At 42.4% G+C, this 23,135-nt stretch overlaps 1 protein-coding gene across 13 annotated transcripts in view; it reads right to left on the bottom strand.

Annotated features, from left to right (window-relative positions):
* magi2a (membrane associated guanylate kinase, WW and PDZ domain containing 2a) overlaps positions 1-23,135 on the bottom strand; it is a 260,190-nt gene that overhangs the window by 162,307 nt on the left and 74,748 nt on the right. For 12 of the 13 annotated variants that reach the window (XM_039791302.1, XM_039791301.1, XM_039791300.1 and 9 more), the window contains exon 2: positions 19,424-19,540. In XM_039791302.1, the coding sequence (XP_039647236.1) occupies positions 19,424-19,540 (117 nt within the window). Of the gene's footprint in view, positions 1-19,423; positions 19,541-21,245; positions 21,614-23,135 lie in introns of those variants that run through there. The other variant, XM_039791304.1, reaches the window with a different exon arrangement.

Here is a 23,135-nt window from a genome sequence, read left to right on the forward strand (position 1 = left end):
TGTAAATGTGTGTGAGTGTTTATCTGATGAGCAGGTGGCACCTTGTACGGCAGCCTCGGCCACAGCGTGTGAATGGTTCCTGTATATGTTAAAGAGCTTTGAGTAGTCGTTAAGACTAGAAAAGCGCTATATAAAAACAGTCCATTTACATTTTGCACTTTTGAAGATGCAACATAGAAGGTAAACCGACAGCACCATGGCTGTCATGACAGTACAAATATTTAAAATGTATACCAGCTCTAGTCTCCAGTCTACAATTACAATGAATTCAACTTAAAATGAAACATGCATTGTTTAGGCTACTAAACTAAAATAAAAATAAACCCCTCCCTCTCTCCTCCCAAACCTGCCCTACAACCTTGAATTGAATAATTATTAATTTGTTACTCACTGTAACTTTTATTCTTGTATTTATAGTTTTATTTTCATCATGACCGTTTTTAATTGCTCTTTAATGTTTCATGTAAAGCACTTTGAATTGCCTTGTTGCTGGAAGGTGCTGTAGAAATCAAGCTGCCTTCAGCCTGTCAGTCAGTCCCCAGGGCAGATAAACCAACATTGTGCCTGCTTGACTCACAGGAAGTGTAACGTCAACAGCCCCGCGACCGCTTTCGCCTCGATATTAATATAATATTGCAGCAAATGCTGTCTGCGTGAAGTTTTGAAAAAATTTAACCACACTTCTTTCCGGCATTTCCGTGACTCACTGTAACTTCAACAAAACTGCAGAGCCGACGAGTGTGCTCCGTCCACACCTCTGCGCGTGTGTGTGTGTGCGCGCGTCGGAGCTCCGCTCTCTGTCACTATGCAGATATTACAGATAAGCTTTGTGCATACACGCTCTCAGGTACCGAAATTTCCACGTTTAAGTGTAAAAAAGGGGGCAAATTTACTGGTCGCACATGCGCGACTTGATTTAAAATTTAGTTGCACATTCTAAAATTTTGGTCGCAAAATTGACAATGTAGTGCGGTACATTGCGAACAAAGATCAGATATTATATTGCATAAAAGTCTAGTCTAAAAGTGTATTCCATTTTTAGACTAGACTATAAAAAATAAATTAAAAAATGTAAGAATCGAATCGAACCGTGACCTTAGAATCGAAAATGTAATCGTGACACCCCTAGAACTGATAGGTAGAGTTGGAAAATGAGACGACAAAGTTTTCTGTTGTGTGAGAGGGTGCAGTTTATCCAAACAACTGGCTAAAGAAAAATGATGCAAAATTTCTCTTGTGTGTGGAGGAATCAAACATGGGCTGGCATGCAGTTTGTGTAATTGGGTGATAACTTGAAAATTCAGGTTTCCCCTTATATTGTACTGTGAAAAGATTCTGGGGCACAGCAGGATTACAGTTAAACACAAGATAAACAAAAGAACTACTGAGAGATATTTGCAGTACGCAGTTACAAAAGATGATCCTTCAGCTTTTGCTGCTCATTTGGTGTTCAGTATCCGATTCATCACTGGCAACGGAGTATTGCAAAAGATGAAATAGCTATGAGGTATTGAACATCCTATTAGTGAGACATTTTGATTTGCCACTACACCTGCTAGTACACCTGGGAAGGGTACCTCTAATCAGAACGGCTTTGGTTTGTAATAAAAAAATCTTCTGTGAGGAAGACACTGAAACACTACAGTACAGTACATGCCTATGCACTACAAGTCATTCTGCAGGATTGAAATATAATGTACACTAACACTTTAGCCGAGAAGAATGCATATTATCACATCACTAAAATGTAACCTTATCAAAAACTACATAATATAAAAAAAAAAACTAACTAAAAATTAACTAGTAAAATGTACCAGTACATGAAGATTTGCATAAATGGAGATACAAAGGCTTTTACACACCTGTTTATGCAAATTAAATGAACTTATTTCACAATAAACTTTAACATAAAAAGCAAAAACCCTCTTGGTTATATTGAAGAGGTCAAGAGTAGAAACTAAATAAGACACGGTTGACCTCCGATTCTCAGCATTTGCTACCTAAATCTGTCTGATAGTTGAAAAGAGTGCTTTAGGGATTTAGCCAGAAAGCCAAAGAGCGAAATACAACACTGCGTGAATACCTCAGCAATGCTCAAGTGGCGAGGGAGCTCAAGGATTTCTTCTCAAGGGAAAACCCAGAGCTACAGCTGAGGAGGATGGAAGGATGGATAATAAATGAGGAGTGGGAACACCTAAAAGCTGCTTGGAGCTCCACCTGTGAGAAGGCCCAAGGGCAGGGGTCAGCAACCTTAGGAACACGTGCCACTATTGGCACACGGTAGCTCAACCCATGGCACACTAGCATCAAGTGCGCTCAAGTTTTTGGGAAAATGTTCCAATCCGCATGCCAAATGGACCTCTTTCACAGCCATTGGCAGGAGCACAGCCGGTTATTTACGGTAGTTTGATTGACATTTTCCCCAACCCTAGGGAGAAGGACCCAAAAGCACTGACCTATGGAGCAAAGGACTTAAGTCATTCAGTGATTTAATATTGCACTTTCATAAAGTTGAGGAACTTATGGGGCGCCCGGTTAGCTCAGTTGATAGAGCGGGCGCCCATATATAGAGGTTTACTCCTCGACGCAGCGGGCCCGGGTTTGACTCTGACCTGCGGCCCTTTGCTGCATGTCATCCCCCCCCTCTCTCTCTCCCCTTTCATTTCTTCAGCTGTCCTGGTCAATAAAGGCCTGAAAATGCCCCAAAAATAATCTTTAAAAAAAAGTTGAGGAACTTGCAAGAGACACATCATATTAAAAAAAAAAAGTCTGAATTGATGAAGCAGAAGCTGAGATAGCCTGAAAGTTAGTCCCTATTGTAGGTCAAGCTCTAAAAACCTTGGATTCTACACTTCCCATAATGCAACTTGACAAAAGCCAAGATTACTCACGTGATGTCCCTGAAGTCAACTTCATCAGCTCCCCCAGAGCCACACAAGACATTACTCAACTGTTTGCACAGGCTGAGTAGTACTCCCTGTAACTTTGCGTGTAAAACCGAAGGAACGGCTCTCAAACATGAAGATGAGAAGTCATTTCAAAGTAAAAGAATAAGCAAACAATGAGATTCTGATCATTTGAAAAAAGAAAATGTCTCACCAATATTCCCACCAGCATCACTGGCTGAGAAATGTTTTGTTCTGTCTTAAGGAGCACGTCAACATTCAAATCTACAGTATGTACTACATCGGGCCTCACTTCAAAAATGCTTCATGATTGGTCAACCGCCTGTACCTGAAATAGTGCTTCAACCTGTGGGAAAGCTACTGTACGTTGTATTCTTGTTTGAAGATAATACACTTTCATCACCCCTGTGGGCCAAATGCAACAAAACAGGATTTACTAGATAATTAAACAAATAGAAAGGACTGAGATAACAGAAAAAAAAGTAATAAAGCAGATTGCAAATGTTTATTATCTGTGGGGTGTTGACGCTAACGTGTTTTTCTTTTTTTTTTTGGGTTGGTTTTTTTGAGGGTTGGTTGACCGAGACATTTGCTGCATTGCACCATGCACTTTAGAATAAAACAGACCTGCATCTCACATGCAGTACGAGCTTGCTAGATTTAATGTTTCACAGCCTGTGGGTTTCTTATGAAACAACCTGAAAACTGTACCTGTGTCAGTCGAGACCTGAGCTCCAACATCAAATAGGTTGCAGCGTGTTTCCATCTGTACAATTCCTTGCATAGTGTTGCCATTTTAGATAAGCGCATACACTTTCTGTCATAATATCATCATCTTGCAAATTGAATACTTGTAGTGTCAAGTTTAGTTGTGTGGATCATAGCAAATAATGATATGGAACATCTGACATTATGATAGCTTTCCCCTCATTCGGCAGGTCACAGTTTAAGATAGTGTAGCAGCCTCTGCACATTCAATTCCCCATCCCACTGATGTGGCAAAGATGGAATATTTCATTAGGGGTTTGGATAAACAGAATCAGAGCTCCGATATGTCTGTGTGAGCGCACTGGCTAAGCAGACTAAGCACTTGTCTTGCTATTACCTAAAGCCACAGAGAGCAACAGCGACACAGATTGGATCTCTGATTGCAGAGACCTCCCAGAAAAAATTATTGCTCGAATATGACCGGAACACGATGGTGATAATCAACCTTGGCTGCAGGACATTTTTAAAACATCTAGCAAAATTCTTCGACAACCCTCTGGTGATTGCACACCTTACTGTTGGCTGCAGTATGCCACCTCATTTGACCAGACTTGATGGGAAAACACAGGGGAGGAGAAATGTGAGAAATCAGATACGATAAAGAATGATCCCTGGGGGCGACCTCTAGCTCACCCAGTAGGAGCGTGCGCCCCGTGTAGGCTGAGGCCTTTGCAGCGGCTGGGATTCGAATCCGACCTGCGGCCCTTTGCTGCGTGTCATCCCCCATCTCTTTCCCACCGTTCCTGTCTATCCACTGTCGCTCTGAAATAAAGGGGAAATAAGCCCCCAAAAAAAGAATCTGAAAAAAAAAGAGAAAAGAATGATCCCTATTCTTGGCCTCAAAACACTTAGGGCCATATTTTAATGATCTGAAATGCAAGTATCAAACGTGAAACGCAAGTAGCTTTGTGGGTGGATCTCGGGCGCTGTTGCTATTATACTGGCGGGATAAACGAGTCTTGTGCCCGACAAGACCAGATCTAAAATGGGTTGGTCTGAGGTAGCTAGGTGTGGTTTGGGCGTAACGTGAAAATAACCAATCAGAGCGTCATCTCACATTCCCTTTAAGAGCAGGCGCGCTTGTTCCATGGCGGATTGCTATTATGACGGCGGATTTGCCTGGCGCACGCCAGCAGGAGCTGTCCGGGATGCGGCAAAGTAATAAATGCCCGTCTTGGCCGGGTGGCGATGTTGCTGCGGCCTCTCGGGTGCGTCTCCTCAAGTCTGGAGAGGATTGCTGCAGCCATGGAGCGTGGGCCTCCAAACGCACCACCTGCTCCTGTTGTGCCCCTTCCTCCTCCCCCCACTCCATCTCCGTCCACCCGCTGGAGGTGGAGCGCATTGCCACTCTCGGACCAGATCCCACCGGAGTGTCCAATCCCACCGTAGTTCAACATCACGTCTCCTTAAGTCCTCTAATATTTCCTCATTTATGTCATCAAGACATCCATGATTCATGGAAATGTTGTGTAAAACACAACAAGCCACAAAGAATGCAGCGACTTTTTGAGGACTGTACTGTAAAGTCCCTCCTGATCTATCCAAACACCTGAAGTGCATTTCCAGTAATATTTTTCCTTGTAATTATGTAGGCTATGGTATGCAAAAATGGAAACTGCTGCGTCCGTGTAAATGAAAGAAGCAAAGCGTATGCGCGTTGTGCACACGCTACATTATGGCCAAGCATGCGCTCTTAAATAGCATCTGAATAACTGCACCACTGACTTTAGACCAGGTTTTTCCTGGTGGCGGAATTGTTTTCTGAAACTGCAAAATAGCACCAGGGAACGTTTGCGCCTGAACACGCCTCCTCTTTTCGCTGAACTGCCCCCGGGAGCGCAAATACATTCCCTAATTTACCGACGTGCGTCTGTGGAGGGAAAAGTCCGCTGTGCGTCGGGTGCAAAATAGGAACGATACATGCGTCGGTGTACAAAGGTAATTGCGCTGGGTGCAAGATATGGCCCTTAGACTTGATTCGTGAGCACAAAAACAAGCCTGAATTTGCTTAAGCTTGTGATCTCTTTAACCCCAGACTCTGCTTTGCACTGTTCCTCTCTTTCCCAGTCCCTTTCCTTATCCTTAGCTTTAGCATCCAAGAGAAGCCAATTAGTCATTCAGCCCCAGTAATTAACATGAGGGATGGAGAAGCCTAATGCTGCTAATACTTGAGAATTGTGACAGTGAAACTGTCTCTAATGAGACCGACCCTGGGGATTCTCTTCTCACGTCTTTGGCCTCGCTGGCTCTCTCCACGATGGATGCTGCTAATCGCTACGACTGAAACATTTTTAAGCCCATCGTAGGGAGGTGGGAAGCAATGACGGTAGTATGCCATTCTATGAAGGGAATTTCCATGGGAGAGGATGTTTACAAAGACTGGTTTACAAAAGAAATGATCCAGGTCAGGCTTTCCACCTTTGTGTCATGTCAACAAACAACTGGCACAGACAAATGCGTACAAAATCACATGCCAAATGATAAGGTAGAGTACTTAAATGCACATAGATTTACAGGTAACTAAACACGCACATAGAAGCCCCTTTGTGTCCAATTCAAAAAATGTCTGGCTTTGGCGCCCACGGTGGTAGAACAAAACGTGAATAAATTGCAATTGGCAAGACCACATCCATTTTTATTGTGAAAAATGTTATAATCATTTTGAAATCACATTTTACACTTAGTGGTGTTAAACCAATAAAGCAATGTATTTTTGATTTTGTTTTTAGTTTTTTTACAACCACACTTATTTGTACCCACTCAGTCTCAGTCTGAGTGATAAGAGACTGCGCTGTTCACCGGACAGAAGCAATTCTACACAGACTGATGAATAACGGAGATCTGTTAATCAAGTTATCTTTCCCCCCTACAAAACAACATGATTAAGATGTTTACGTGACAGTTGCTGTAATCAGAGCACTGCCTTCCTCATAATCAAATTATAAACATTTTAATACAGAATAATAGTTTTCCTGGCCGTGTGTTTGTGTGTGCAGCACCACTGCGGAGGGAGACATTTCGTCCAGGGTTGGCCAAAGGACCGCCCTTTTGGCCACAAAGGCTCTGGCCATGAATATTAAAGCTGTGGGTCTGCGTGTCCCCAAGCTGCTCTGTGGACCAAATCAAGCACACCTCTCTGTCCTCAGTCTACAGGAAGTGCCTGAACCATCATTCACCCAGTGGTGAAAGGAAGCTGACAGGGACCCTCAGATGTCACACAAGATCAACTAGTTCACTCTTTGAGTATGAGCTTTTAAACCTTAAAAAAACATGAATATTTGGAAAACTTACTCAAGAGTCTAGAAAAGCAAAATGTGATTCTGTGTCTGTCTCCGAACCCGTCATTTCATTGACCGCTCGCTAAACCTCTGCCTTTAATAGTTTTTGCCCAATTATAGCATAGCAAACGTATATGTTCTATACTATAATTGGGCTATAATTGGGTGCCTATAGGCACATTAGGCCTGTTAAGCTTTGAATCTTTCCGTGTAGGAAGTGGTATGCATGGGGCTGTAGTGAGAACGATAATGACCATTTTTTCTTTTCCAAAACGAGATTAAAGATTAAAAGTAAAAGGAATGGATTAAACTGCGTTTGTCTGCTCTAAAATACAAATGTATGTAAGCTAAGTAGCAAAACATGTTAGAACAGTTTTTTTCTGTACTTTACTTAAAGCAACACCAAAGCACTATTTAAAGATCATTTTTTTGGGCTTTTGCGCCTTTAATTTTGACAGGACAGCTGGGTGAGAAAGGGGAGAGGGGAAGACATGCATGAAATTGTCATAGGTTGGATTCAAACCCTGGACCTCTGCGTCAAGGCATCAACCTCTCAGTATATGTGCCCCTGCTCTACCACTGAGGCAACCCGGCCACACCAAAGCCCTTTTCCTCTTCGGTCCCCCTACAGGTTGGAAGCGGAATTGTCCACTACCGTTCTCATTCAAACTACAGATCCGCTACCCGATCTGGCATACTTGCATAGTGCGGTTATAGCCGATAGAGGGCCGCAAAGCGAATGCAGAAGTGCTGTTCACCCTGTTACGAGTTGATGAACCACTGAAACGATTTTAAAAACATTATTTTAAAAGGTACAAAAGAATCTTTGGTGTTGCTTTAACTAGAGCAATGCTGTTTCTTTATTTAGTATTATATGTCTTCTACATAGATCGTTAACTTGTGAGGATTGCCTGGGACATGTAGTTTTAGCCTTAGTCTTTTAGCACAGTATAATAATGTAAATAGTGCATATTTTAGACATTTTACAGTGTTTTCGTTTTAAGATGTTTCCGATGGAAGCATTAAAAGGTCAGCTGGAGACGGCGTTTTCAACCAGCTCATGGAGCTAATGTTAGCTTAACTAGCTAGCTAGCTACAGCCTGTAAACTCTGTCAATGACAGCTGCCATTGTAGCTGGTGGCCAGCTAGAAATGAGAAGCTGCTGCGGTTTAACTCTGTCTGAAATCAAGGGCCCATTGTAACAAAAATAAGAAGAATAGATTTAACTGCATATGTGCCTTGGTGAAATGGAAAGCTCGACAGGCACAGCAACAGTAACTAGATGGAGGGGCTTAGCTGTCAATTCTACCAAACTGACATCAACGTGCTCACCACTCAGACCAAGCACACACAGCACAATTATTCCTTGTAGTACACATACTATATTTCCTGTACGATGCAAAGAACAAATCTCACTTCCACTTCAGGGAAGCATAATTGAGGCTCAAGAGCCTCTCTGCATTTCATATGTTTCAGAGGCAGTAGCACCAACACACATTCAGTTGGTTTCTCGAATCATCGGTCAGAATGCACCAGGACACGCAAGCTGTTCCTGATCAACACGCTAAATTAAATTCTCATCTTTGCTGTCATCATTATTTAAAAAAAGAGAGGACAAACACTGTTTTGTCAAGTTTACATTTAAATGATGGCTCAAGGTTTGCATTCCATTTAACTCACCAGAGATAAAGGCCTGCAAATTCTTGGCCCGGTGGTGAACTACAGTTTGTGCAGTGCACTTCTCCGTGCTGTCCTGCCAAAATAGATACCAAGCATTTAGAGGAAAGATAGTGCTAAAAGTACAGTTTGGAAAAACACAAGCACATTTGTTAGTGTTGGGTTCCTACACTCCAGGAAAGGGATTGCTCTGCCTGCTGGTTCAATGTGTTTTTTCAAAAGTTATTTAAAAAGGATGGTGGGAATAACAGTCGCAACAAAGCAGAGAAAGGGAAGTTCACCGCTATGTTCGATTCTGTACAGTCCCAAGGCACATTTGTTTTGATGACATATTCTAAATATGCGTTGATCGTGTGAAAATGTGCAGCTAGGGTGTGAGGATCAATAGTTTTGGTTGAATCTTCACAGTAAAAACGTCTAAATAACACCTTTTATCAATCGCATACTGCTCAATTTGTGTGGTGTAACACATGCGGTACACCTTAAGACTATGTCCCAAAGAAATCCTTCGAGCTGAATTTTGCTGGATTTCTGCCTCTTGTGGTGACAGCGCTGTGTGAATGAGATATACTAGACTACTCTTGTGGACACAATTGGGCGAGTTGAGGTCCATTTCTTACTCTCTCACCCACCAGTTTTGATTATCTCCAGTTTTCGTCTTAAAAGGAGCTGTCATTTTTTTTTATCACAACCATCTCAAAGATGGATTCCTGGAAGATCCGGCGGGCTGTCGCATCTCATGGGCGCAAGGATGTGCAGTGGAACTGAGCTCCATTAAGATCCCTCCGCTGCGCTGTCAATTCCACAGCTCTCATTCAAAATGATGAATAAGTTACGGACTGAATGATTTGCCAGGTGTGGAAAAATGTCTCCATGTGGTTTCAGGTGTTGCAAATGCATTTAAATTAAAAAGAAGTTTGTTAATAAATTGCAATTACATTTTCTCTCTCATAGGCATCAGATCATTCTATCGAAAACGATGCAGGAAGCTCCCACGACAGCATCATAGTGAGGTGACCGCAGGTGGGCCACCTGATGGATGTGTCTATCCAACACCAGTACACGACTGACGAGGCCAGCCAGAGTTTGTGGGGGGGCCATCTTTGTGCGATGAAGGCCAATTAGGGAGCAAATTTCACACCTCTTCCCACGTCACGTCTATAGGCGGCAACTGCCGACGAGCATCGAGCATCGTGTCACGCTCACCACCCAGCCGGCACATCCACATCTGTGTCCCGCCTTGTCAGTCAATCCCTCCCACCATCCCTCACCTCCAGCCCACACAGTCAGACACACAGTCAGACACACACAGTCAGACACACACACACACACACACACACACACACACACACACACACACACACACAGTCAGACACACACACACACACACAGTCAGACACACAGTCAGACACACACACACACACACACACACACACACACACACAAACCCTCCATTCCCCTTGCACATGGATGGCAGGCAGGATATTGCTTGTCAAAGTAATACATTTCTGTAAAAGTCAGGGATCATGTGGATAATTTTTACGTTCAGCTTATGAGTTTGAGGAATTCCTCCATTGGACTTGGGTTCAAATCCCATTTCCAACAAGCAGTGCACACCTTGTGTCTGCCCTGTCCTTCTACACTTTTCTGACCTGTAGTCCCCATTTGCGTTAAGTGGGAAGAAGTAGACAGACCGAGAAAGAGGGGAAAGGAAGAGTAGTGGTATGGAAGGGAAGAAAAAGAAAACGGGCTGAGAGTTTAAGAGGAGTCGAGCCTTTGGCGCAGACGGGGAGTGGAAACAGTTGCCATGGAAACCCCACCCTGTCTCCAATGACTCAATGAGTAAGTGAGGGGAGATAAAAGAGAAGAGAGAGTAAATGGAGGGATGAGAGAAAGTGAGCTTTTGACTAAAGGTGTTTGTCTGATCTGCCTAACCTTTGTCAGTAAGGAAGAATATAAAGAGACAAATTAATATACGTGCAGAACAAACACCAGGTTTCCTGTTTCTCGTTCAACAACACAGAAAAACAACCTAACAATGCAGCGTCACCTTAAGTCTACCTCTATCTTAAAAGCCTCTATCTGCTCCTCATTCACGGGCCCCGGCTCGGAGCTCTGCGGTGAGGCTCCCCTCTGTCTGGGCTCCTCGGTGAGACTCAAACTTCTGGCGTTTATTAAGTTTCTCACAGAGATGTTAAATAATGAATGAAGGGGCACTGGGGAGCTGTTAGTCTTTTTATTATCCTGATTATTACTGTCATCCATCAGACATCAGGCTATTAAACAGCATGTGACAAACTAAGGAAAGAGAAAAGGGCCAGTCACATGTCCCTGGCAGATAACATCGGGCAGAATTCAGGTTTATAATGTGCTCTTACAGGTTGCATGTTGGACTTTTTGGCGAGCACCAAATTGAGCAAAATAAAAAAATGAATGCACTTACTTATTCAGTCAGATGTTGTTTGTGACATAATGCACACACTGATGCAAAGCAAAACAACGAAAAAGAGGTCGCGGGAAGAAAAACTGATAATGAACAGAGGAAAGTAACGATAAGGACTGTGCAGCGGAGCAGCAGGAGAGTAAGTGCGAGACAGACAGAGATTCATATTTCCTGCTATGCCGCAAGACTCCAGGATGATCAAACCAACAACTGTGGATAGACAGATGGACTTTCAGTCTCTCTCTCATTAGTAAACACCAACAGCATTGTGCACAGTTGCCCCAGCCATTAACACAAACTCAATGCCCCTGGGGGCATCAAACTCCCCATTAACTCACAGTCTCAACCACTACTTCCTGCTATTGAGGCATATGTTGTTTGTGCATGCATGTAAAGGCCAAAGCACACAAACACATGGATACATGGAAGCACTTACAAGAACTTCAAGAATTCAATGAAGCAGTAAAATAGACATGCACTTGCACACTTTAAAGACAGATGTGGGAACATCCAATCACACCCATCATAAACTTGAAATCTCCATTAGCGGATGTTCACTGGGATGTTTGGTTTAAGGGTCCCTCTTCTGCGATCACCACACATGTCAGCCAAGCTATTATCGATGGAGCCAGCATTCCCAAAAGCATAATTGTGAGGGGTTAATGGTAGCCATTATGGTTGGACGATATATACCGTAAGAGGACAAAGATTTGTCTGAGGTATTGCCATACTTGTTCATTTTCAGAGGTAGCTTTCCCCAATCTGCCAGGCTGCTTTAAACTATTGTGGACAATGCTGCCAATAGAGAGCAGGACTGCTTATTGCCAATATATTCGATTTACAGGATTTATGCATCATTGTGACGAAGTACCTGGATTTAGTCATTCCAATCTATTAATTAAAATGTTGCACTAAAGCTCTTAATGAAATGAGACAATACTCAGTACTTTTCCTTTTCAAGTATTTCATTCACACAGGAGTATACAAAAATAGGCTTTAACACATTTCATTTAGACTATTCATTTATTGAATTACAAGAAAACATGCTATATTGTGATATATATCGTTATCAAGATATAAAATTACTTATATCGGGATAGAAGATTTGGCCATATCGTGGTTGCCACACTCTGGGTCGCAAGCTAGAGATTATTTTAAAGATCATTTTTGGGGCTTTTTGGCCCTTATTTGGTAGGACAGATGAAGACAGTGGGTAGAGAGAGGGGGGGATGACATGAAGCAAAGGGTCGCGGACGGACTCGAACACAGGCCGATGCGGTAAGGACTGAGCCTTAGTACATGGGGCGCATGCTCAAACACAGTGAGCTACCAGGGCGCCCCAAGAGCAGAAAAATCTAACCGATTTCTGCTACTGTACACAAAATGCTGTTCATTTTTCAGACTTTCCTTTAATCTCTGCTTGTTTTTCTCAACAATTACTCGATCATTTTAGTATCACTGATTTAGCAAAAGTTCTTGCAAAAGTGCATTACATTATTAGACACCATTTTTTGTTCCATTGTCCAATCCATACATTTCACACCCCAATAAAATGGCAAAAAGCAAATATTGTGCACTAGGTAGCAGAAAAGAAATGGTTTCAGACACAGCAATAGTCGGTGTGTACATTGTCATGCCATTTAGAGAAGGTTAGAGAAAGGGGAACTGCAAAACCGAAAGAGTATCTCTTAACCTTTTTACGTGCAGTTGACCTCTTCATCATCAGCTCTATTACTCCCAGACAGTCACTACTCTTCACTAGGTACTTCACAATGTCAATATAGCTATAAGGCAGTGCTCAGAACAATATGAGCATGTCTTTAGGCTTGTGTAAAGATGAACAGAGAGAATGCAAGAGAAAGAGGAAGGCAACCAAGAACACAAGAAAGAGAATAGAATAGATAACAAAGTGGCCAATGAGCCACGTAATCCTGGTGACCTTCATATTTTTTATATCACATAATTTCCCTGCGACAGAGGCACTGCGCTTATTCATTTTTGATTTAGTATTTGGGGGGAAACATGAGACGCACTTGTGTTTTTAATCTTTCAGTTGATGTCCCAGCCCAACCTTCAAGTTATGTACTCTGAATGTCTAAGTTTACACTAAATACATGCACGCTAAATCAAACGCTCAGAAATTAGTTCAAAACCTCTTTTCATATATTTGTCTGCTAGGCTCTAGAGGCTTCATATGAAAGTACACACACTGCCTATAAATGAGTGTGTGTGTGTGTGTGTGTGTGTGTGTGTGTGTGTGTGTGTGTGTGTTTAAGTCGCTTTATAAAAATCTATATATTTAATTGCCATGTTTTCCAGTTCAATTTTACCTAAATAATTCAACCGTTCTCGATCGGCGTAGCCCACTTAGGCATCACAACTAGTCTACCCACACTTTATTCCTCTCCGCTCTCTATCTCCCCCATCAAATCTATGTGGATTACCAGACGATAGGCCTGATTTCACATGGGCTCAGGCTATTAACGCTTTGACCTTGGATTTCAACCAGGCAATTTGTCTAAGAGCTGGCACAGCCTTAGCTGCCCTGGCTGACTCCGTCCAAGCTCCACGATTGGTATGAGTGACGGTAACTCTCCTACTGTCTGCCCGTCCGCCTCCATCCTGCTGAAGAAATGTCTCTCCTTTGCCACTCAAGGGTTTTGTTTAAATTGCTGTGATGAACTACTTCAGATCTATCACTTATAATTCTCTTTTCTCTTTTGCCCCTTATTCTGAATTAGATTTATCACTCATCATAGATCTCACCAGGCATCCATGTATCTCTCCGTTTCTAAATTTTCGATTTTTAGATAGACAGTTCTTTTTTCTCCTACATAGTGAAAAAGTAATCTCCCTTAAAGCTTAAGTGCGTAACTTTTTTTATAATAATGGACATCTGTTACATTCAAGCCATCGCCAAATGAGTTGCTACAAAGCTAATTAAGACCATCAGCTCCACAAAACTCTGTATTTCTCAGCATGCCTGCGTTTAGAATTTGGTGTCGTCCGGCGACTTTTACACGGAGAAACTCAAGTAAAGATAAATACGTCTTCTGAAGAGTCCATCCTGTTTTTGTAATCCTCAGTGTCCTCCTTGGCTACTAGCAGATGCGTGGAGGAGGGGTGGGGGGTGAAGCGCAATCACGGAAGGCTTGTGTCATGTGGATGCACCGACAGAATTGTTGTCATTGCTTAGAATTCCTCACGGGGGAGACAGAAACTACGCACTATAGCTTTAATCATATGTCCACAAGTGGATCTTTTCGAACAATTTACACCTGGTATTAATATACGATCTACATCTGGAAACATTATCTGGATAATGATATTCAAGGTATCGCAGGTACTGACCTTTCAAGTTGTTGGGCTGATTGTTTTTTCTTACAAATATGATACTGTTGGACAGATTGCAATTATACTTGGCTGAGATCCAATCACAATGCAAGCCTTTTTTCTTTAAGATAATTTTTGGGTCATTTTAGGCCTAATATTTTAGACATGGGGGAGAGAGAGGGCGGGGAACGACATGCAGCAAAGGGCCGCAGGTCGGAGTCATATCCAGCCCGCGCCCGCTGCGCCGAGGAGTACACCTCTATATATGGGCTATATATATATATATATATATATATATATATATATATATATATATATATATATATATATATATATATATATATACATGGTTGCTCTACAAGGTGAGCAACCCAGGCACCCTCACAATGCATGTAATTTTCGCACAAGAATAAAGTTAAAAAAGGAGACGTTTTCCAACCACTGTGAAACTGACTACGTAACTTGACTTAACCTCAGCCGAGGTGAATGTTGTTAGAAAGTAGTAGTCGCCTCAAGGCTTGTGTTTGACCAATCCAAAATATTCAGTAGGGGTGGGGGAAAGAAAAAATAAATCATATGCATCGTGATCTTCTTGCCACGATTTTTAAGTCTATTTTTTTTTTTACCTTAGAATCGATAATGTTTTTTATTTTTTACCAGTGGTTCACCTAAATATTTTGTTTATACGGTCCCGCTGACGGCGATTACATCATATCCGTTTTCAGCAAAACAGAGCGAAAGCAGAAAACACAAATGTACTTCTTTACAAATGAAATAAATGTCAGACTGACTGACTGACCTGTGATCTGCATTCTTCTTAGAAAACAATTAGTTTTTAGAAATGTCTGATGATATATTGTCTCTAGAAGTGTATTATTCAACTTTTGTTTTTGTTAAAGAAGGAAAAGAAAATCGCAATACTCAATACTATCGAATCGCAATACTTCTAGAATCGCAATGAATGAAAATCACAATACTAATCAAATCGGCACCCATGTATCGGGAAAGAATCAAATCGGGACTAAAGCATATCGTCCCAGCCCTAATATTCAGTGCAACAAACTCTGCCTTGTTCCTGGGTCAGTGAGAAGTCCTACCTCCAGAGAAAGGGCTTTTTAGAGCCAAGAAACTTTGGCCTAAGAAGTTAATCTAGGGCCTAGTTCCTGTTGTTCGAAACACATGAAACGTTCTTGAGATCCCTGTAAAACTTCCTGCAGAAAAGGTCTACAAGGCTTCAACTGCCATAAGACTTCTCTAATCTAGTTAGTGTCCTTAACCATCTGTCAGCCCATCAAGATTCCACTGTATTTCATCAGCAGTATACTTCATCTTATGGCTGGGCGATATGGCCTAAAAATAAAATCCTCGATTTTTTCTAAATAAATCCGATTTAAGATTTAAATAGATTTTTTTTCTCCCCCTACTTAAAATCAATCTGCAGATCACAAAGAAATTGTTCAAAACAAGTTTTAACTTTATTTTGACTCATACACACACGCACACACGCATATATATATTCAACAACAACAAAACGGATGCGTGAGATAAAGCAGTTTTCACACATACAGGTAATTCACTTCTTGTTCCTCGCAAAAAGTTCAAATCATTTTAACGTTATTGCGCAACCTTGCCCCTATTTTCACCTGTTGCTGAGTAATGTACTAACATCCCATGGTCTCTTGAACGTAGCCACCTGTAGCAAGCTCCTTCGTAGTAACTAACGGTAAAAACAAACGTCGAAGAGGAGCTCCATGCTACATAGCAGCGATTGTTAGTTGTTTAAGCCACTACAGACCTCCGTCTCCGCAACAGAGTTCCTCAACACCGCCTCTGGTGCCCCGCATGGTGCTCCTTCAGGTCAGCGGTAGCTGGTGGTTCACTTATCCGAGAATAGGTGACTCTCGGCCGGAGACAGGGAACCGCGAGCTGCCGGTCATTTCGGCGGAGATTACGGATAAGTAAGTAATGAAATGACTAGTTATTATTATATATATATATATATATATATATATATATATATATATATATATATATATATATATATATATATATTATAATTAATGTTAGTCCCTGTCGCTGCCATGTTGTTTGTGTATCTCTACGGCAAACACGCAGGGGGGGGGGGGAGGGCTGAGCCCAGTTCAGAGCTACGGGAGCCCAGAGGGGAGCATCGCTGGATGTTAAGGAGAAAATCGATTTTCATTTAAACAAAATCGACGTTAACTACACATTCGAGTTAATGGATAAAATCGATTTATCGCCCAGCCCTATTTCATCTATCCATCAAACCATTCATTTGTCATTGTACTAAAGATTGCTTAATGTGACTAACTATATTCTTTCGTTTGACCAGGATGGTCTGTTGGGATCTAAATCTCCTTTTCATGAGAGTTCTGGCCCAAATGGTAGCACTGCTGCTGCCCGATCCATACCGGAAACCCAATTTGTTCTAAGCATGTGCTTAACAATGATGTCACATAAACCAACATGGCCACCATGTACGTATTAAAGGAAGAAGAGTAAGGAAAGGTGTAAAAACAGGGTTGGGAAAAAAAATCCTAAAAAAGTGGAAGCAAACCACACAGGACAGGACATAAAATGAAAAGAAAATTGCACCATTTACAAAAATGTGTACGTGTTTACCAGTAGTGTTTACCAAACATGGATCCATCCGTGAGTACAGATATTAAAAAGCTACACCAGCTCAGTCATGACTCGGCCTCTTCCTTCCTCTCAGCAGCACTGAGGCTCATTGTTGAAGCTTCATTAATGCATCAGTTAACCTCCCCTTGCCTTTCTTTCTCTCTGCAACAGTTTATCTGCAGTCCATTTACTTATGTGGTTGTCAGAGTCCGTGTCCCATCATTATGCCTCCTCCCACTTTCCCCCCACTCCCTTTTGTGTGTCTCTCTCTCTCTCTCTATTTGTTCTCCCATTTGTTCTCCCTCCTCACTGCTCACCTCTTTCTCTATCTCCAATGTCTCACCGGCAGCCACTCTGTGAGTGGTTATCAGAGAAAATTACACTTCTGTTGCAAACAAATAGCTTTTTTTTTTTTTCCTCCGTTTTACTGTTGTATTCTGTTCAGAGAGGGAGACAGAAACGTGTCTCTAGTGAAATCTGCCTTCTCCTGGCCTTGAAGAATGCACCTCCATTAAGGATTCAGGGGAGAGTTAGCCAACAGACAGCTGGGCCTAATGGCACGACTAGGCTAATGCAGAGCTAACACACAAACACAGTACACACAGATAAGAGCTTCTACACACACACAAATAGACGCCATTTAATATCACAGCCTATTGACTAATGGCAATGAGCGTATGTTCAGCAAAAAATGGCAAATAGGAATCAGAAGAATATGGATTAAACATCAGTAAGTCTAAGCTTGTATAAGCACTGGGGGCTTAATAAGACTGATAAAGGCCGCGACCACACACACACACACACACACACACACACACACACACACATACACAGAGCAGAGAATGCTAAGCATCAATATCTTAAAGCCTTCCAAATGTGATCTTTGATTGTCTACACACACAACACTCAGCTGCTCAACTGGGTGATGCGGTTAATGTGGCTAATTGGAGACTGAGGGCTGCACTTGATTTCATAGAATCAAACATCCAGAGAAGCCTGAATCCAGCTAAACAAACTCTCCAGCAGCTAATTGATTACCACCACTAGGCTTGCAAAGGGTTGGAAATTTCAGGTAAATTTCAATAAAATGTCCAAGGGAAATTAAGCTTGGAATTTGGTGAACTTTTGCACAATTTCGATATTGAAATCGCACTTATTGAAGAGGAAAATACTCACAAAAACACAAGACCACTTAGGTCTTTTGGCATGTTTTGGTTAGAAGTATACTCTTGTGACTGCATTCAGCAGCACACTCTTCCATCACACGTACAAACAGTCGTCCATCACAGCGTACCATTAAATAGAAATTAACCCTCTGCATACTGTGCGGCCCACACTTCCGCAATGTCTGAGCCAAAGCACCACATGCTTTCATGTAAGTTTTGATTATATTACTGCAGTGATTATATGTTAGATTTTTTTTATGATATTTCAGTTAACCAGCAGAATGTATCTAGTATACAGTTTATAACTTGTTAAAACCTTCTCCTAGTTTTTGCTAGCTAGCTGTTACCATGTGGGATGTGGCTTGATTGAGCATGCTATTTGAGGAGTTTAATTAATCTGTTTGCACACAAAGTGCACACAAAGTACCTTTCCCCATTTGTTAACTTGCTAGTTAGCTTAACTTACCACACGGCACATGTCACACTATGTATTTGACGAATGAATGGATTCATTTGGCATATTAGCCCTTGTATTGTCCTTTGTGTCATGGGGACTTGGTTAGTTTATTTACATTTTGTATTGTATTGATGATGTAAAATAAACTGAACTGGGTCCCGGGGACCCGAAGGGCAACACAAGGGCTTAATGGATTATTTCTGCTAATGATACGTTAGTTTCTATCTGCATATAACATTCAACCCGAGCAGATAACCCCTATACTTCCATTTTATTCCTGTTATTTCCCATTAATTCCCATAAACTCCCATGGAAAATTTCTACCTTGGATATTCCCGAAAAAGATAGTATTTGGAATGATAAGGGAGTATAATGTTATAAGAAGAAAGAACTATTGTCCCTCCCTGCCTCCCACTTTCTGTGCTTGTGTATGCACCCTGCTGCCCTCAAGTAAAGACTATAAATAGGAGTTTAGCAGTTAGTTATTTTCCCTGGAGCTCAATAAATCAACTTGTAATACCTGACCTCAGCTTTGCTCTCTGTCAATGACTTTGTATTAATTTGATACAAATAGGATTTCATATGTTTAACTTGACGATTCATTCTTGCGCTTTGGAACCAACAACATCTCAACTCAAATGTCCACTTAGTTATATATATATATATTTTTTTTTTTTTTTTTTGAAAGTGTTGAGTGAGTGGAGTTGACAAGGGTGTGAAGGGAGCTAGGGTGAAAGGACATGGTAACTTACAGGGGACGGTGCGGAGGTAGAGGTTGTCCCGGATGATCTGCTGCAGCTCGTGGTCCACTGAGCCTTTCTGAAAGCGCAGGTTGAGGTAGTGGCGCAGGTCCTTGTCTATCACGCCCCCTGGAGGAACACAAGCGACAGGAATCAGTAATCCGAATCAGACATCCCCCATCAAATCCACCGCTCTGACACGGAAGGCTGTCATTTTGTCTTCCTGTAGAGGTGACGCAAAGGTTTGAGAATAAGAGAATAACCTACTCAGCCCGTGATCCTAAATGGGGACAGCTGGATGCGTTTGTGAATTATCCAGAAATAAATTGCTCGACTCGCTCTTTCTGTGCAATTCCCAAACTTGAAGAGCAAGGAAGCTGAAAACACTGCGGCGACAAATGACCCAGAAATCACTGAAAGCCACAGCAAACAATTTGAATTTGCCAAATCCCTACAAACCAACACTAATGAATTCACTCTGCCTTGTCTCGGATTCAGCATCTGTCAAGTGCAGCCATGGATTGGAAGAGGTGTTAATTGGAGCGGTGGCCCAACGTGTGGAGAAATGTCTACATATAAATCACCCGTGGACTCCCCCTGTTTTCACTTCCATTCTCCTCTCCTCACTCTCACCTGAGTCCTCCCACCCCTCCCTTTTCCAGTCTGTCACCTCCAGCAGTCCCAGTGCTGTGAATGGACTCCCACTTTAAACCAGTAAATCTCGCTGGCTCAGCAGGACGGACGATAAAAGGATGGAGTGTAGGAGTGATGGAAGGCAAGGGCAAATCCCATGGGGGAGTAGAAAGGGGGAGCAAGCTAAAACAAGCATCAAGTCCACCACCCCCCCCTTCCAAAAAATACTCAATCTGTCTACTCCGCCACACACTCATATAATCACATAAATGGAGACAGAGACGGACGGTTGAGAGGAGGGGGGCGCCGCACGACTGACGTTACTTAAGGGATTCCTCATGGTGCCGCTTTAACCAACACACTTGTCATTCTTGTTTCTCCTCTACATAGAAGTAAAGAATAACAGAGGCAGACGGAGTGGGTACACAGACTGAAAAGACATTCGTCTAACCTTCAACATCCTCTTTACAGCAGTAACTTGGCACGGTGACACATAGCATTTAGCCCCCCCCTCTCTTTTTCCCTCCGTGATCCTGAGGCAGTGACGTCCAAGCATGATATGCTGGAGAGCATACATGTCAACAACACACACATGTGCAGACAGATGCATTCGAATATTAATACACATGCAATCGACTGTAAAAGCGCTCAGAAAGACGGTGGATGAAATTCTAGGAAATATAATGAGTCGCACATTAATTAAAAAAATAACCTAGTTTCAAAGTTTTCTGTCATATTGGGGAGATTAATTATTTAGAAAATTCCGGTTCTTCTGTCGTGTGATCTCGAAACACACACACACACACACACACACACACACACACACACACACACACACACACACACACACACACACACACACACACACACACACACACACACACACACACACACACAAATCCATCAGAGCTGAACTCATTCACAGAGCGCTGCATTACAATCAAGCAAACCTGAATTACAGAGACTGTCTCTGTCTGTGTCTCTGTCAAAGATATGGATGCAGCACGACCAGTCAATTTCTACATTTGCATGAGAAAAGAAGCCAAGCCAATGAATCGGCATACTGAAAAGGTGAGCAGACTCAAAATCACACACACACACACACACACACACACACACACACACACACACACACACACACACACACACACACACACGCACGCATGCACGCACGCATGCATATTAAGACTCTAAATGGCACCTCTTGTGCAGACAGCGGTTGTGCAGCCAGTATAGTGTCAGAGTCCTCTTTCCACAGGTTTTGTGATGCAAATAATCTCCGCTGGAGGAAATCTTGCTTGCTGGATCTTTCACGCCGGAGTCCCCCTCTGTACTGTCCTGTCCCTCAGGTCCCCAACTCTGTCTCCGTTTGCCCCAATCTAGCCGCTGCCAGCCAGCCCGGGAAACAAATCACCTCTCGCTCTCTCTGCACTCCACGGTGGAGAGATGAAACAGGAGAGCGCGGAAGAATGCGTGACTGAGAGACACCGAGGCAAAGAGAGAGTGTGTGAGAGAGAGAGAGCGGGAAAGAGGAGAGCAAGGGGAGAGAAGTGTGTGAGTGAGGGAGAGCGACCGTTGAAGCGCGGCTCTGGCGGTGGGGACCAATCTCACAGAGATCCCTTTTTTTCCCCTCTTGGATCCCTCCAGATTCTCAGGTTCTACAATGCCCCCCATCTGCAGCACGGGGCACTACATCTGTTTTATATGCCTTTACCGGATTAAACGCCATCCCCTGACACATCACACGTCCCCAGGGCTTATAGCATCCACATGGTCTGGATCTGACCTTCCTCCACTGTTAACAACCACATGGTGAAACTAAAAATTATGTTTCAGCCAAACATACTGATGTCTTATTTCAGCAGAAAAAAAAAAAATCACACATCAGCCCGTTGCTACTTTGCGATTAGGAATCAGTGGTTTCTGGTGACTCTTCTGTTTTGGAAATGTTGTCCACTCTTGTCATGCATTCTTTCCATTTATATCCCTCTCCACTTCTCCTTTTTTTTTCGATTTGGTGATGATATATTTATGTGCCTGTACACACTTTGGCAAGCCCACAAACACAGCTTGACTAGTCCATCGAGATGGAACTGAACAATGTCAGATTTTATGGGTGTCACATCAGATTTCAAAGCCATCAAAAAAAGAACATTTTGCAGACTTTGACATCTATACATAAATAAGATGTGTCCTTTCTGATGTCTGTGTTTAATGTACAGTAGGGATGCAGCAAACCATTATTTTCATTCACACACATTCACAGAGGAAGGCAGCTCATTCACACGCTGGAGAAGCTGGAACCAGCAAATGTTTGTCACATTTTGGCTTGATAAATGACTCAAACCAGAGGCTTCCAAATTAGTTTCAAGGATAGCCTAAAAACATTAAAGCCCTCTAAACCCATCTACATCCCAAATGGGGGAAAATTAATTTTTTATCAAAATATGGGGCAAAGTTGGATTCTGTTTAAATAACATTATCAAGAACATACTGTTACATGCATCCCGTATCGTGCAAGATTCTGTCGTGCAAATGAAAAAATGCTTCAGTTAAACTTTTGCACACCAAGATTTTAAGACACAAAAAGACAAAAGAATTTCCTGCTATACTGACTGCGAACTTGAGAGCAAGACAGGCTTCTTCAAATTTTGGATTTAACTTGCGCGTTTGATCGACGAGCCTCAGCAGTTTTTCGTCTCTTCCCCCGTCAAAAATCTGTCCATATTAAACTTTGCGTGCTATTTCTAAATCTTCGTAGCATCTTCAAGCATCAGAGAGCACTCTTTGTTAAGTCATTGGTCCCAAATAAATCAGATTCAGTCAACTTCAACCTTCAGAGGAGCTGAGCTTAAGTACGTCAGAATGAGCTTCCTTTCACTGGCACTGAGGAGCAGTTAGAACACACACACACTGGTGACTGCAGCTCTCACTCAATATGGCACAGCATTTGGCCATGTATTCAAAAATAGAGTGTGTGTGTGTGTGTGTGTGTGTGTGTGTGTGTGTGTGTGTGTGTGTGTGTGTGTGTGTGTGTGTGTGTGCACATACATCAGCGCAAGAGAGTCCAATGGTAGCAGCGGCTTCACTG

The sequence above is a fragment of the Perca fluviatilis genome, chromosome 23, assembly GCF_010015445.1.
Source record: "Perca fluviatilis chromosome 23, GENO_Pfluv_1.0, whole genome shotgun sequence".
Lineage (NCBI taxonomy): Eukaryota > Metazoa > Chordata > Actinopteri > Perciformes > Percidae > Perca > Perca fluviatilis.